This window comes from Trichosurus vulpecula, chromosome 7, assembly GCF_011100635.1.
Source record: "Trichosurus vulpecula isolate mTriVul1 chromosome 7, mTriVul1.pri, whole genome shotgun sequence".
Classification (NCBI taxonomy): domain Eukaryota; kingdom Metazoa; phylum Chordata; class Mammalia; order Diprotodontia; family Phalangeridae; genus Trichosurus; species Trichosurus vulpecula.
The window spans coordinates 121,651,313-121,666,158 of NC_050579.1; the positions used below are offsets into that span (position 1 = coordinate 121,651,313).

At 39.6% G+C, this 14,846-nt stretch overlaps 1 protein-coding gene across 1 annotated transcript; it reads right to left on the minus strand.

The window, feature by feature from the left end:
- Nucleotides 1-11,602: 11,602 nt before the first annotated feature.
- Nucleotides 11,603-13,348, minus strand: LOC118858435 (zinc transporter 9-like). The gene has a single exon (XM_036768957.1). The coding sequence runs from the start codon at nucleotides 13,307-13,309 to the stop codon at nucleotides 11,603-11,605; it is 1,707 nt and encodes a 568-aa protein (XP_036624852.1). The 5' UTR covers nucleotides 13,310-13,348.
- Nucleotides 13,349-14,846: the final 1,498 nt, after the last annotated feature.

The following is a 14,846-nucleotide window of genomic DNA, read 5'->3' on the forward strand; positions in this document are numbered from 1 at the left end:
CACCTTTTCTTTGAGAAATAAATACATTTAGTACTCTGTCTGAATGGACACATTCAAATGTAGTTACAGATCTATCTGCTGCTGGTGTAGATTGTGAAGTCCTTTGAGATCCTTTTAGGTGGGGGATATCATACATGTCAAGTAACATTACTCATAAAAAAACCAGAGAAGTTTACCTTAGGAATTCTTCTGAGGTGACATTCCTTATGACAACCTTTTTAGCTGTCATAAGTGACCCATAACTGTAGAAGCAGCTCCTTGTAGGTGAATCTGATCCAAAGACAGACAAACTACATAATATGGGAATGCCAAATTTGAGAACTGGATGGATGTAGGAATGAAGTATTGGGGCCCTGTACAGGACCAGCGGCAAACCAGATGCTGGTTGTCTAAGGTCCAGACAATGTAAGTCAGTTCAGTGTGAGTACTGGCCCAGCTTAGTATCAGAGAGGCCCATTATAAGAAAGTAGGGCACCAGGTAATGAATTATTTTGTTCACAGTGACCTGCACTGACCATCTACTAAGGTGCTGGATAGGTTGTTAAGCCAGTAATTTGCTGATAAACATGGCTTCTTTGTAGTATTCGAAGTAAAGTATTGGAGAGCTCAGCTCATCCAAGTAGCTAGTTCAAAGGTACTTTTAGGTTTAGCTGGTAAAGCTCAAAACATCCTAATTAAAATAATTGTTTGGGACCTCTTTTGTTATTGAGAAAAGGCAGAGAGAACATAACAGATAGAATTCTGGATTTGGAGTCCAGAAAGATCTGAGTTTCAATCCTGCCTCAAACTCTGCTTCCTGTGTGACATTGGGCAAGTCACTTAATCTTTGTCTGACTCAGTTTCCTCAACTGCAAAATGATGATAATAATAGCATCTATCTCACAGAATGATTTTGAGAATCAAATGAAGTAATGTGTAGAAAGTGCCTTGCCTTCCTTATAGTGCTATATAAATGTTATTATTATTCATTCATGCAATAATTATTTCTACAGCACAAGACACTGTACTAGATACCTACTGAGAAACAAAATAGTATAAAAAAATGGTCCATGCCCTCCAGGAATTTGCAATCAAGCTGTTTAACTAAACTTGTTCTTCACTGGTGCACCAAAAAGAAGTTGGAATTTTTAAAAAGTCATTTCAAATAAGCTTTGCTACTTTGGTAGATCTTTGATTTCATGGATGTGGGTATTGCTTCCAGTGATGCAAATAACAACCCAACCATATTGTACAACTTGTGTCTATGTTCTCCTATAAATCTTCTATTTTGATGGAGATGGGGATGTACCCAAAATATTGGGGTACTTTCCTGTAAATTTCTTGTAAATCTTCCTGTAAATATCTTAAAAGAGAAGTAGTACCAATGAAATACAGGCTGTCTGTTGGTTAACCCTACTTCTGCTATATGATCAGGCTACTTCCTTTTCTAGTTTTGCATTTCTCTGATAACTTTTCTACTCCCTTTTCTATGCAATTCTTGTTAATAACATGCTACAGTCTTCTCATGTCCACCATGTATCTTTCCTACTGTCCTTTAGGAACCTTTTGACTTGAATTCTTTGAAGACTGTGGTATTCCATACTTAACAGTTACATATACATTTAAAATATTTGAAGCTTCAATAAATCTTCATGTAAACATTCCCAGGTCTCTGATTAGCCATCATCTCTCCACTTCACTCTGTTCTGCAAGCTCTTGTGGTTTTTATTAGACTGTATTAACTCTTTTTTGCATAATTTTAAATTCAAGGAATCAACTAATCATAATTTTCTGAGTATTTTTTTTTTTCGAAACATGATACTGGGACTGATGGTGCCTAAAAAGATGTACAAATCAGCATATTCCTTTAAGCGCTTTCTATCTAATCGGAGAAATATCAGGAAGAATCTTTTCTATTGACTATTTCTCCCTTCTAAAACTGGAAAAAAAGAGGCAGATGATTCAATACTAGGCAAATACTTGCCATGTCTCATGCAAAACAAAGGCATGATGATGACTTAGGATGAGAAGTTTGAAGACTTTCGTTTCAGTTTTGCCCAAATACTGGACATACGTACCTATGTCATTGGTTTCAGTGAATCTGTGAACAAGCCATGATTAAGTCATTTAATTTTAGGTAGTGGTTGCTTTATGGGTGGAAAATTAATATTCAAACTAAAGAATCTGGGTGAGGCTTCTATCCCTCACGTGCATAATTGTGCTGGATTCCTCTGCCACCTTGCGGCAATGTTAGAACATTGGTAGAAAAACAAGAAAATCAAGGAGCCTCAAAAATGCACTGATGGAGCAACTCCATTAGTTAATTGAGCCTTTCACTCATCAAATAAACTCTTATTTTGGGGGGAGGGGTCAGTTTTGGTAATCACCTGTTTCCTTCAACCTGAATTCATTCTCTGAGCTTTATTACTTCGCCCCAAAGTCCAATCCATCATCATGGTTTGTATGAGTTAAGAAGTTATTTCTCTGTAATTATACATAGACATTTTTCTTTTCTCTACTCCCTGAGAATTAATTTCCTTTGCAAAGCCTTCTAGCAAGGGACTACTTATTACATCTACTCTTGTGTATTTAGCAATGTGGTTGGAGTTAGAAAAACCTGTTGCAGTCAGAAGACTGAAGTTCAAGTTCCATATGTGAAACTTTGTTGAACCTCTATTTCCTCATCAGTAAAATAGGAAAAATAACAATATTGCTTATCTTTTTAAAAATATGAATTAATTAATTTTTAGTTTTCAACATTCGCTTTCATAAGATTTTGAGTTCCAAATTTTCTCTTCCCTTCCCCCTCACCCCAAGAAGGTGTGCATTCTGATACAGGTTCTACATACACATTCATATTAAACATATTTTCATATTAGTCACGTTGTAAAGAAGAATTAGAACCAATGGGAGGAACCACAAGAAAGAAGAAAAAAAGAGAGAGCAAATAGTGTGCTTCTATGTGCATTCAGACTCCATAGTTCCTTTTCTGGACGTGGATAGCATTTTCCATCATGAGTCTTTTGGAGTTATGTTAGATCCTTGCATTGCTAAGAAGAGGCAAGTCCAGTGGTGGGATTCAGCCAGATTGCACTGGTTCAGTAGAACTGGTACCTAATTTTAGGTTGAGTTTGGTGAACTGGTTGTTAGCAGAGGCGGGGCCTGAGCCAGCCATGTCAGCAGCCATGATGGTGTCTCGGCTCTGTTCTGTGGAGAACCAATTGTTAATTTATTTGAATACCACCACTGGGTAAGTCTATCAAAGTTAGTCATCACACAACGTTGCTGTTACTAGATACAATGTTCTCCTGGTTCTGCTCACTTCACTCAGCATCAGTTCATGTTAGACTTTCTAGGTTCTTCTGAAATCCACCTGCTCATCATTTCTTATGATTCCATTCTACTGCTTATCTCAAAGGGTTGTTGTAATGAAGGTACTTCATAAATCTTAAAGTGCTATATTAATATGGGTTATTACTTTGATACTTCTGTAGAATCAGCAATTTTGTTCATGCTGGAACTCCCTCCCATAGTGCATATAACAACTTTTCCATATCGACGTATCCTATGTGAAATTTAATCATGTCTTGCTATAAATTTGCCATACAACATGCCAGGAAGACTTCCTCAAGATCTCGACATCAAGGAGGTACCAATTAGAGATGTAACAACTGGCACTTTAGGAGGGAAGAGTATTCATGACACACTTTTAAGCTTCATTTTCATTATTAACATTTTCTCCATCACTTTTTTAAGTCTAGATCAATAGTGTCAAACTCAAATGCAAGTGGGAACTACCAACCTATACATGAAGATCTCTGGGTTAGGTACTGACTTAGAAACCACACATTAACACTATTTGTGTTTTATTGTATTTTAATTTATTTTGTTAAATATTATCCAATTACATTTTAATCTGGTTTGGCAGCACTCAAGAGTGTTTTAGGAGGCATTCGACACCTTTGATATAGACAATCGACAAAACAAATCAAACTGGTTTATGGCATTTGCTGATTTCCAAGGTGTAAGTGCTTACACTCAAAGTGTAATAATTGGCTCTCTGGAGCAGATTTGAGTCAGCTCCAGCATACTTCTGGGGTACCAAAGTGGTATTCAGGTTGTCCATTGGGTAATCCTTTGCTCCTCTTAAGTAATAGACCATCTTTTTATCCTACCAAATATTTCTTTAATGATATCTTTTATCAGCAAGCATTTATATACCAGGCCCTGTGCTAAGTTCTTGGGATACAAAGAAAGGCAAAAGGCAGTCCCTGTTCTCAAGCAACTCGAAGTCTAACAGGGGAGACATGAAAACAACTACGTACGAAGAATCTATATACAAGATAAATGGGAGATAATTAATAGAAGGAAGGCTCTAGAATTAAGGGGGATTGGGAAGGGCTTCCTATAGAAAGTGGGATTTTACCTGGGACTTGAAGAAAGGCAGGAGGTAGGGATAAGGAGGGAGAACATTCACTGCATGAGAGACAGGTAGTGAAAGTGCTCTGGGTAAGGAGATATGGTATCTTGTGAGAGGAACAGTTAGGAGGCCAGATCACTGAATCACAGAGTATGTGTCCATGAATAGAGTGGTCCTGCTGACCATTTGCCTCTCAAGTGCTCTCAGCTGATTTGGGGGCACTTTCGTATTTCTGCTACCTAACTCGTTGTGTCGCGAAGAAAGCATTTCATAAACTGTAATGCATGATATATTTGTATAATTATTATTGTTGTGGTTTGTTAATATCTATAGTCTGGATATTTAACCAAATGAGAAATTTTTTTTCAGTGAAGGAACTATGTTCAGGGTGTTTTTCCTCAAGTAGTCAAACATTAGATACTACCTCACATTTTTTTTTAACCTAGTCATCTCCAGGGTCCAGTCAACATTCAGAGGTGGACAGTAAGCACAACACTGGGAGTCTGAAGAAACATCATGGTATAGACAGTCTCTGATTTGGAATTAGAATTAGGTTCAAGTTCTAACTCAGACACATCATCATCATCATCATCGATCGTCATCAGCAGCAGCAGCTGCAGTATTTACATAGCACCTACTATGTACCAGGAGCTGTGCTAAGCTATTTGCGAATAGTTTTTTCATTTGCCCCTCACAACAGCTCTGGGAAGTCTGTATTATTATAATATTATATACTTATCGTTACATTATACAGTAGAGGAAACTGAAGCAAACAGGTTAAGTGACTTGCCCCAATGAATATAACTAGTAAGTATTTGAGAGTGGATTTGAACTCAGATCTTTTCTGACTCCAGTATAGCACTCTATCTGCACTTGCTAACTGTGACTACGAGCAAGGCATTTAGCCTCTCTCAGACTCTGTTTTCTAATCTATAAGTGGGTATAATAACAGCACCACTTTACAGAGTTGTTGTTGAAGCTTGTGTGAGATAATACATGTAAAAGGCTTATATGAATATGAGCTATTATTACTCTTTTTTCTCCAGTGGGGAAAAAATCCCCCACTGACTGCAGCCTTTGTAAAGGACCATGGTTTTGTTGTTGCTGTTGGCAATGGTGGTTGTATTAAGAACATTCTCACATTCAGAAAGAATTTTCTTTAATATACTAACTTTTTCCTACAGGAAGGCGGGAAGACCCTGGAGACATGATTTTCCCACATCACAATTTTGCCTAGAGAACAATCCTGCTGATTTGCTTCATTAGTGGAACGCTGACTTTCAAAATTTTGTAGGGAAACCATATTATTCTTGAATTTTGAGATGTTGCTGATATCAGCAGATGCTATAAGTTAACAGTTTCTACATAACAATGGAATGTTTTCCCATAATGACGCACTCACGGGAGCCCATTAAACAGATACAGAAAACAGATTCAGATCCTGGTTCAAGTCCTTATCACTTTTCTCTGGGCTTATCCAAATAGTAAAAGGACTTAGTGAAGGGTCTTACCTCCGTTACCATCTCCTGGGAGATAACCACCCCCAAGGGACTTGTGGGGCTGCTAAACAGATTTTTGCTTTCTTCTGCATTGTCTTAACAGCAACCCAACGTTCAAGTCTTCTGGCTGTCCTGGCATGTATTGGGTCATCCTTCTCTTAAAGGTTATCTTCTCCAGTGAGAAGCGCCTAAGTTCAGAAAGCATTTGTTGTTGGCCTTCAGCTCCCTGGAACTCGTAGCCTCTTGAATCACTGAAGCTAGAGACATTTAACTCAGAATTTGTGTTCGATCACCTGTGCTCAGAGAATGAAACAAAGCTGAAAAAGTCATTAGGAAAATGAGATCTCAGTCTCAGATCACCTACTCAAGTACATGTACTTATAGCTGTCACAGTTACTGCTGGGGAGGGAAAGGACAGAGGAATCCCTTTCCCTCCCCTCATTGGGAAATCCAAAGGAAAGGTGTCATAGTTCTGAACCTCACATTCAGAAGAATGTGTAGAAGTAAAAGTTGTTCCCTCTTTTGAAGAGCAGCTCAGTGGTCAATCTTCTTTTATACAACTCACACTCTGCCCCCATCCCCATCCCCAATTAGGGACCAAGAGACCAACTAGGGGCTTCTTGCTGGACATGACCTTTACTAAGGGACAAAACCATGGGCTCTTCTCTGCATGTGCTCCCTGGGATGGCCTTCCGCATTCCAAAATGTGAGTACACAGGAATGAATAAGGAATTGCTGTCATCTTAAAACACAATTCCTTCACTACTGAATGAGAACACATATACTTACATTATACCAAGAGCTGAGATAATTTGAAACCAGCATTACCTTTGTTCTGTTGTCACAAATAGGATATATAAACTAGATACAGGAAGGTTGTGTTTTCCTTAGGTGCTATAAGGATTAACTCTTTTTAAAAAATTTATTTGCTTATTTTTAGTTTTCAACATTCACTTTTATAAGATTTTGAGTTCTAAATTCCCACCCCCTCCACTTCCCCCTCCCCAAGACGGCATGCAATTTGATACTGGCTATAGAAGTAGGATCATATTAAACATATTTCCACATTAGTCAAGTTGTGAAAGAAGAATCACAACAAAGGGGGAAAACCATGAGAAAGACAAAAAAAACCTAACAACAAAAAAGAAAAAATAGTATGCTTCAATTTGCATTCAGACTCTATAGTTCTTTCTCTGAATGTATATAGCATTTTCCATCACGAGTCTTTTGGAATTGTCTTAGATCATTGCATTGCTCAGAAGAGTGAAGTTTAACAAAATCGGCCATCTCACAATGTTGCTATTACTGCATATAGTGTTCTGGTTCTGCTCACTTCACTCAGCAAAACTCTCAATTGGCCCTTGACTCCAGGACCCTGAGACTTAAGCAGGTAAGTCTTTGTAAAAAATAAGTCCCATAGAAACTCAGATTTCCAGGGCCAGATACAGAATGTAATAATTTTTCAGGTTTTTTTTTTTTTTTGGAAAGCATTTTTTAATTTAACTAACTGAAAATGTCAAATTTGCCACAAGATGGCAGTATTTTATCACAAAAAGGAGTAGAACTTAATTGTGTTCTTTGGGTGTCATAGATTGCTAGAACAGGAAAGGACCTTAAGAGATCATTCACCCCAACCTTCTTATTGTGTAGTTGGTGCAACTGAGGCACAGAGAGGTGAAATAACTTGGCCAAAGACATATAACTAGTAAGTGGCAAACTGATAGATTTATTCATTCATTCATTCACAGGATTAGGGATTTATAATTTAGACATGGAAGGAACCTGCAAAGATCACAGAGTCCAGTCCTCTCAATCTACAGATGAAGAAACTATGACATAGAGAGTTTACATGATTTGCCCAATGTGAGACAGATAACATCGGGGAGGGGGGAGATTTCAGCCTAGGTCTTCCTGACTCCAAGGCTACAGCTCTTTCAAATTCATCGTGAAGCTTCTTTATTGTATACTTCATTCATATACATTCATTATATATGGTCTCTTGGGCCCCAGTGCGGCAAGGAGGGGCAGAGGCAGAATCTGAGTTGTGAATGTGTAGTTCAGGACTATGACAGCTTTCCCTTGGATTTCCCTTTGAGGAGAGGGAAAGGGATTTCTCTGTCCTTCCCCTCCCCCGCAGTAACCATGACAGCTATGAGTATATAATGTATTACCTACCTATCACATGCTAGGAGCTGTGGAAATGTAAAAAGACCAAGACAGTGAGCCAATAGTTTAGTAGATGAGGCGAGATTAGAACGTATATATCCCTTTCTTTAAATTTCTTTGTTACTCTCATTCTTGAAAACCACATTCTTCCCCGTGCTTTCGACCAGATTAAATTTAATGGAAACAAACAAACCTACAAATCAGCAGATGAGCCATTTGAGATTGAGACAAACAAAGCTTTGACTACATTTCTACATAGCCTTGTGGCCTCCGCATTAGCAAGACATTTTGGTTTTGGTTCTAACAGGTAAGAGAGGAAGAGTTTTATAACTTCTCCCTACAGTTTTCTAAGTCCCAGAGTTGTCTAGGGGCAGCTAGGTGGCACAGTAGATAAAATGTGAGGCCTGGAGTCATTCATCTTGAATTCATCTTTATGAATTCAAATCTAGCCTCAGACACTTAATAACTGCGCGACCCTGGGCAAGTCACTTGCCTCAGGGCAAGTTTGCCCTGATGTTTGCCTCAGTTTCCTCATCTGTAAAATGAAATGGAGAAATAAATGGCAAATCAATCCAGTAACTTTGCCAAGAAAATCCCAAATAAGGTGACAAGGAGTGGGACATGACTGACCAACAACAAAACAGTTTTATAAATCCTAGGGAGTTAACTGAGGATCTTTTGTCTAATCACATTGCCCATAAGTGTCACAGGCAAGATTTCAACCCAGTTCTTCCCGACTCTAAGCCAAGCATTCCACTCATGATGCCATACTCCCTTTGTAAAACTGTGTGTGTGTGTGTATACGTGTATATATATACATATATACACACATATGTGTATATATGCATATATAAACATGCGTACACACATCATGTACACACATGTGCCCACGTATATATGCATATGTATCAAAATACACATATGCATACATACACATACATACATACACTACAGGGGAAAAAACTATAACCTACAGGAAAAAGCATTGGAGGATATAGAAAGATCACTATAGGGTGGGATGCTAAAGAAAATTCTAAGAATGAGGTAGAACTCAGTGGAAGAATAGCTTGCTATTTCGCCTGGCTGGATCAGCCAAGAACTAGTCAAAACCTTTCTGTGGAATGGGCTATAATATGATGGTTTGATTTGAGCAGGAGGATTTTTAACACCAATATGATTAGTCACAAGAGACTAGAAGCAGGAAGACAGTTGAATGAGGCCAAAGAGCTAGCTATCATCAGTCATCATCTAGATTCTAGGGTAGGAAAATGGGGGCGGGGGGATGGGGACGGGAACAGGGTCTAGAAATTTAGGTCAGTAATTCAGAAACATCAGAATTAAAATGGCAAGACAGGTATATATAGTTTAAGGTCACACAAGAGTCCTAGGAAGCAGTAGCCTTTTAATTGACCCCCCCTGCCTTAAGCTTCTCACCACTTCAATCTATTTTCTACTCAGCTGTCAAAGTGATTTTTCTGAAGTTCATGTCTGACCACATCACCTCCTATCCAGTCATAATAATTACTAGAGGGGCAGCTGGGTGGCACAGTGAGTAGACCACTGGCCCTGGAGTCAAGAGGAGCTGAGTTCAAATTCACCCTCAGACACCTGACACACTTACTAGCTGTGTGACTTTGGGTGAGTCACTTAACCCCAGTTGCCTTCCCTTCTTACCTCCAAAAAATAATAACAATTATCATTAGAGGAACAACAACTAGCATTGTATAACATTTTAAGGTTCCAAAGTGCTTTGCGTGTATCATCTCATTCTAGCCTTATGATGATCCTGGGAGGCAAGTGCTATCGTTTTATTTCCATTTTACAGATGAAGAAACTGAAGTAGATAGAGGTTAAATAGCTTGTCCAGGATCACATGGCTAGGAAGTATTTGAGGTGAGATTAAAACTCACGTAGTAGCCTGATTGGGGTTTTGAACCAGAGTTTAATAGGGGTGGGGAACCTGTGGCCTAGAAGCCACATGTGGCCCCCTAGGTCCTTAAGTGATTGAGTCAAAGGGCTACACCTGAGGACCTAGAGGGTCATGTGTGGCCTCAAGGCCATGGGTTCCCCACTCTTGGTTTAAGACATTTGGGTACAGTTAGAAATTATAGAAGGGAAATCAGTGCTTGGGACAGTTTTTCCTTTCGATGGACCTAGAGAATAATTACATTCTTTTGAAAATTGTGGCTTTCTGGGCCTGGTTCTTTCATTGGCTTTAAGCCCTCAATGATTTTTCTTGCTTTACTCCAACCAGTTTCTTTACATCTTCCCTAAGCTGTGACACGGAAACATGATGTCTTCAAATGGAGCCTGAACGCTACTAAAAATGGTGAGTGCCTTTATCTATGAGGATTATAGGATGTTAGATTTAGAGTTTTGCAAAGTTATGCAAAATCTTGAAATGCAATTCCTTCATTTTATTGGTGAGGAAACTGAGGCTTAAAATGATTAAACGACTTGTCCAGGGTCACACACCTCCTATGTATGCAAGGCCAGATTCAGACCTAGGTCTTCCAACTCCAAGTCCACCCTGTGGCCGACTTGCCCATTGGCAGGGTTCCTCAATGATGCAAGTTGATTTTTTGGTTCTTAATGCCTAGGGCAACTGATATTCCCAATTGTATGAGTGCCTTCAGCCCCAGCCTCCTCTGCTATGGTCAATTCACAGGAAGTGGATAAAGACAGGCCAATGGAAAGAATAAATAATAATTTGAGGGCCTCACATGCATGAGTGAATCCATGAACTGCTGCAGGGAGCTTCTTTATAGTTTTCTGATTTTTTGATAATATATAGAAAAATAGAGGCTCTGCTATTTCTTGAAGATTCCATCAAGATATATCTATCTATCTATCTATCAACTATATCACCCCTGGACCCAGCATATACAGTTTACCATATTTATCAAAAGAAAAATGTTTGTTGTTAGCAGCCAGGCCAAGAATCACTAAGCAAATAGAAATGAGATTCCAAGCTCTATAGGCAAGGGTAGACACACAGAACCATTTCACCAAGAGCAGGAACTATACACCACTCACCTAGAATATGCCAGCGTATTGAGGACTGGGAGATTGTAATGGAGGAAAGCATTCACTATTTACTATTATAAATAATAATAATGATGATGATAATATAAATAATAATCCTATAGATTCCATCTATGTTTACTAGTATAAAGAAAAGAAATGTGATTGCAAAATACTATACGAAATCAAAGGCAGACATAGGAAAGAAACCAAGAATAAGAAATGAAAAATGCATCTACTGAAACACAAAAACAGGATTTTTCAAATGAACTCAACTTGTAGTATTTCTCATATAGAAACAATAAGCAGTTTTAGTTCTATGGACAATTAGATTGCCCGTTCACATAAGACATTTCCCCTAAGATTCTTCCCCCAAAATGGCTTCAGCATTTTGCTGACTCCTTCAGCATAGGGAAAGCTGGAAAAGGCAGTAAGGTGCTGACATCACTGTGGTTTTCCTTAGTACTGGACAAAACTGTTTCTAAGAGTGTTCACCAAGGATATTCCATCAAATCTATAGTATTCTCAAATCTACATGTCGTATTTCAGGATTTAGTTTCTTCAGCTTCTTCTCAAGTCGACCTACTTCAGCTCCTAGATCATTAATAATATTTTCACCATGCTTAACCATAAAGATTTCTAGTTCCTCAGGAGTCTTTACTTTCTGGATTTCTTGCAGCATCTGGTCAAAGTGCTGTTTTTCCAAATAAAGTCGGGTAACAATTTTCCCATCAAAATCTACTTCAGCCTTAAATCTAATTTTATCCAATCCCAGATCTGTGGCTTTGACATCATGAATTGCCCTTACTGTTGGCTCATTTTCCAATAGTTTAATTAGGTGTTGCAGTTGCTCAGGCTGGATTGAACGCTCTAAGAGTGCTACTGAGTTTGTGTAGATGAGAAACATTGATACAGCTCCTAATAAGGTTCCCACACTTAAAGAACCCAGGCTGTCATAGAGTGGATTGCCTGTTAAAGAAGTCAGACTCAAACAAATAGCTGCTAGGCCCACTCCTAAGACTGCTGCAGCATCCTCCATTAATACCACATTTGTAGTGGGATCACGACTTCGCATGACATACTTGTAAAGTGACATTCTTTTAGCTTGAGCACTCTGTCGTATTTCCATTACCGCAAGGAGGAGAGTTACTCCTTCAGAAACCAATGATCCTGCTAAAATAGAGTAAGCCCAGAAAAGAGATTCTACAGGCTGAGGGTGAATTAATCCCATGATTCCGTGGTACCAAGAAAGTCCTGCACCCATCATAAAAATACCAACACCACTAATTAATGAAGAAATATAGCGCATATTTGAGAAACCATACGGATGAGTAGAGCTTGGTGTCCGTTTGGAATGAGAGATGCCTACTGCTAATAAAGCCTGGTTGCAAGTATCAGATAATGAATGTATAGCTTCTGAGAACATACTTGCAGAACCCGTATAAATCCAAGCAAGTAATTTAAAGAAAAAGTTTAAGCCATTCATACAAATAGCAACCATCACTACTTTTCCTGGTCCTCTAAGAAACATGGATATTTTCGTAGGCTTTGTATGTTCCAGGAAGTCTTCATATTCTTGTAATAGCTTTTGATCCCTCAACAGCCTCTCTCTATATTCTCTCTTCGCTTCCTCACGCAGCTTTCTCTCTCTAGCAAGAGCCTCAAGGCTTCCCCAAACCTCCAAAGCCTTCACCTCTACATCTGATCTCAAGTAGACATTAAAGGATTCAGTATCTTCATGGGGATTTCTTTGTCTGATTTTCCGCAGCTGGTCTAGATCACTAGATTTAAGACAGAATTCATTTATCGCTCCGATTCCAGTGATGAAATTCTTCTGGCTGTATTTCTTAAGAACTGCTTTAACTCTTACTTGGCGAGGTTCATGCTTAGTAAGTGGGGTTTGGAGTTCAAGGCTGGAATCTGGTGCTGTTTCAACAGGAGAGGATTTATGTTTTACTGAAGTTGATGGTAACTGAACATTTTGCGTTTGCCTTCCTTCTTTCTGAGTATCTGTAGAGTAAGTTCTTACTTGACTCAGTGAGTAAATGCGTAGATGACTGCATGGTGAAATGCTTGAGAAACTTCCAAGTATCACTAAGCTGTGCCATCCTTGGGCTGGACCGCAAGGGCTGCTGGGTGCCTCCCTGCACCTTAGGGGGATCCAGGACAGGGAGGACCAGCCGCGTCTGTGAGCAAGGTTGGCAGCCAAACCAGGTAGCATCCTGCCAGCGCAAAGACCCCAACGCGGGCTACCTTCGCGCCGCCGCTACTGCTGCTGCTGCCGCCGCCGAGGCTACTGCTACGGCTACCGCTACCGCTGCTGGCACCTACCGGCTCCATAGACCGAGCACCTGCAGAGAGCGATCCTAGCTTCCCGCAGGCGACCTTCTCAACCCAGAAGCACAGTCTCGCTCCCTTCCTAACCCCTTTCCAATCTGACTTCAGCCACTGAACTGAAACTGCCTGAAAGTTACCAGTGACCTCATAATTGCATGACGCTTTGGTCTTTTCTCAATTCTCATCCTGTACTTCTCTGTAGTATTAGACAGTATTGCCCACCCTCTCCTCTTGGACACTCTGTCTCTTCGCTGGGTGACATTGCTCTAAGTGTCACTCCTGCTACTCGGAGGACTGCTCACTCATTCACAAACTCCTTTGCTAAGGTCACCATTCATGCTCTGTCCTGGACCTTCTTTTCTCTGCACTCTTTCTCTTAGTGATCTCATTTGTTCCCCCGGGCTAAATTACTCACCTTTATATAGCTAATTTTCTGACCTATAGATATAGCCCGCTTTCAGTCACCAGCTATCGGACATTTCCAAGTGGGTTTCCCAGAGGCATTTCAAACACAACCTATCCAGGGCAGAACTGATGAGGCATAATAAAAGCATTTCCCCCAAAATTCTTCCATCTTCTTAACTTCTCTGATTCTATTGAGGGCATCACCATTCCTATAGTGATCCATGTTTACAATTTTGGAGTCATTTTTGATTTTCCCTTCATCTCACACATCCAATCACTCACCAAATCTTGTCCATTCTACCTCTATAACACCTCTCATTGTCTGTGTTCTTCTCTCCACTCTCATATCTTGGCTCCAATACTTCATAGCTGTGGGACGTTGAGTGGGTCACTTAATGAATCTGAACCTCAGTTTCCCAATCTGTTAAATGGGGACAATAATGGTTTTAATACCTACCTCCCAGAGTAGGTATGAGGAAACTCCTTTGCAAACCTTAAAGTGCAATATAAATTCCAGTTATTATTAAGAAGAGATGATCAATGACATAAAATGCCATAAAAAATATTGGATATGTCAAATGAGGCTGGAAAAAATAAAGATTTGAATGATGGCCTTAAAAGGAGTATTTTCAATGTAGTGATGGGGACAGCAATCAGCCTGGAGGGGTTACAGAGGGTAGGAGTTGACAGGGACTGTATATATTGCTTTTCCAGTAGGGTATGACCTTTTCAGATATCAATATGTTTTAGTAGATGCTGACATATGGCAGCTAGGTGGTGCAGTGGATAGAGCACTGGGGCTTGGACTCAGGAAGACTCATCTTACTGAGTTCAAATCTGATCTCAGAAAATCATTAGCTGTATGTCCCTGGGAAAGTCTCTTAACCCTGTTGGCCTCAGTTTCCTCATCTGTCAAATGAGCTGGAGAAAGAAATGGCAAACCACTCCTGTATCTTTGCCAACAGAACTCCAAATGGAGTCAGACACAACTGAAATGACTCAAGAATAACAGATGA

Excerpts from the sequence above, each read along its gene's own strand:
- LOC118858435 (XM_036768957.1), bottom strand. The coding sequence starts at position 13,309 with ATGCTACCTGGTTTGGCTGCCAACCTTGCTCACAGACGCGGCTGGTCC.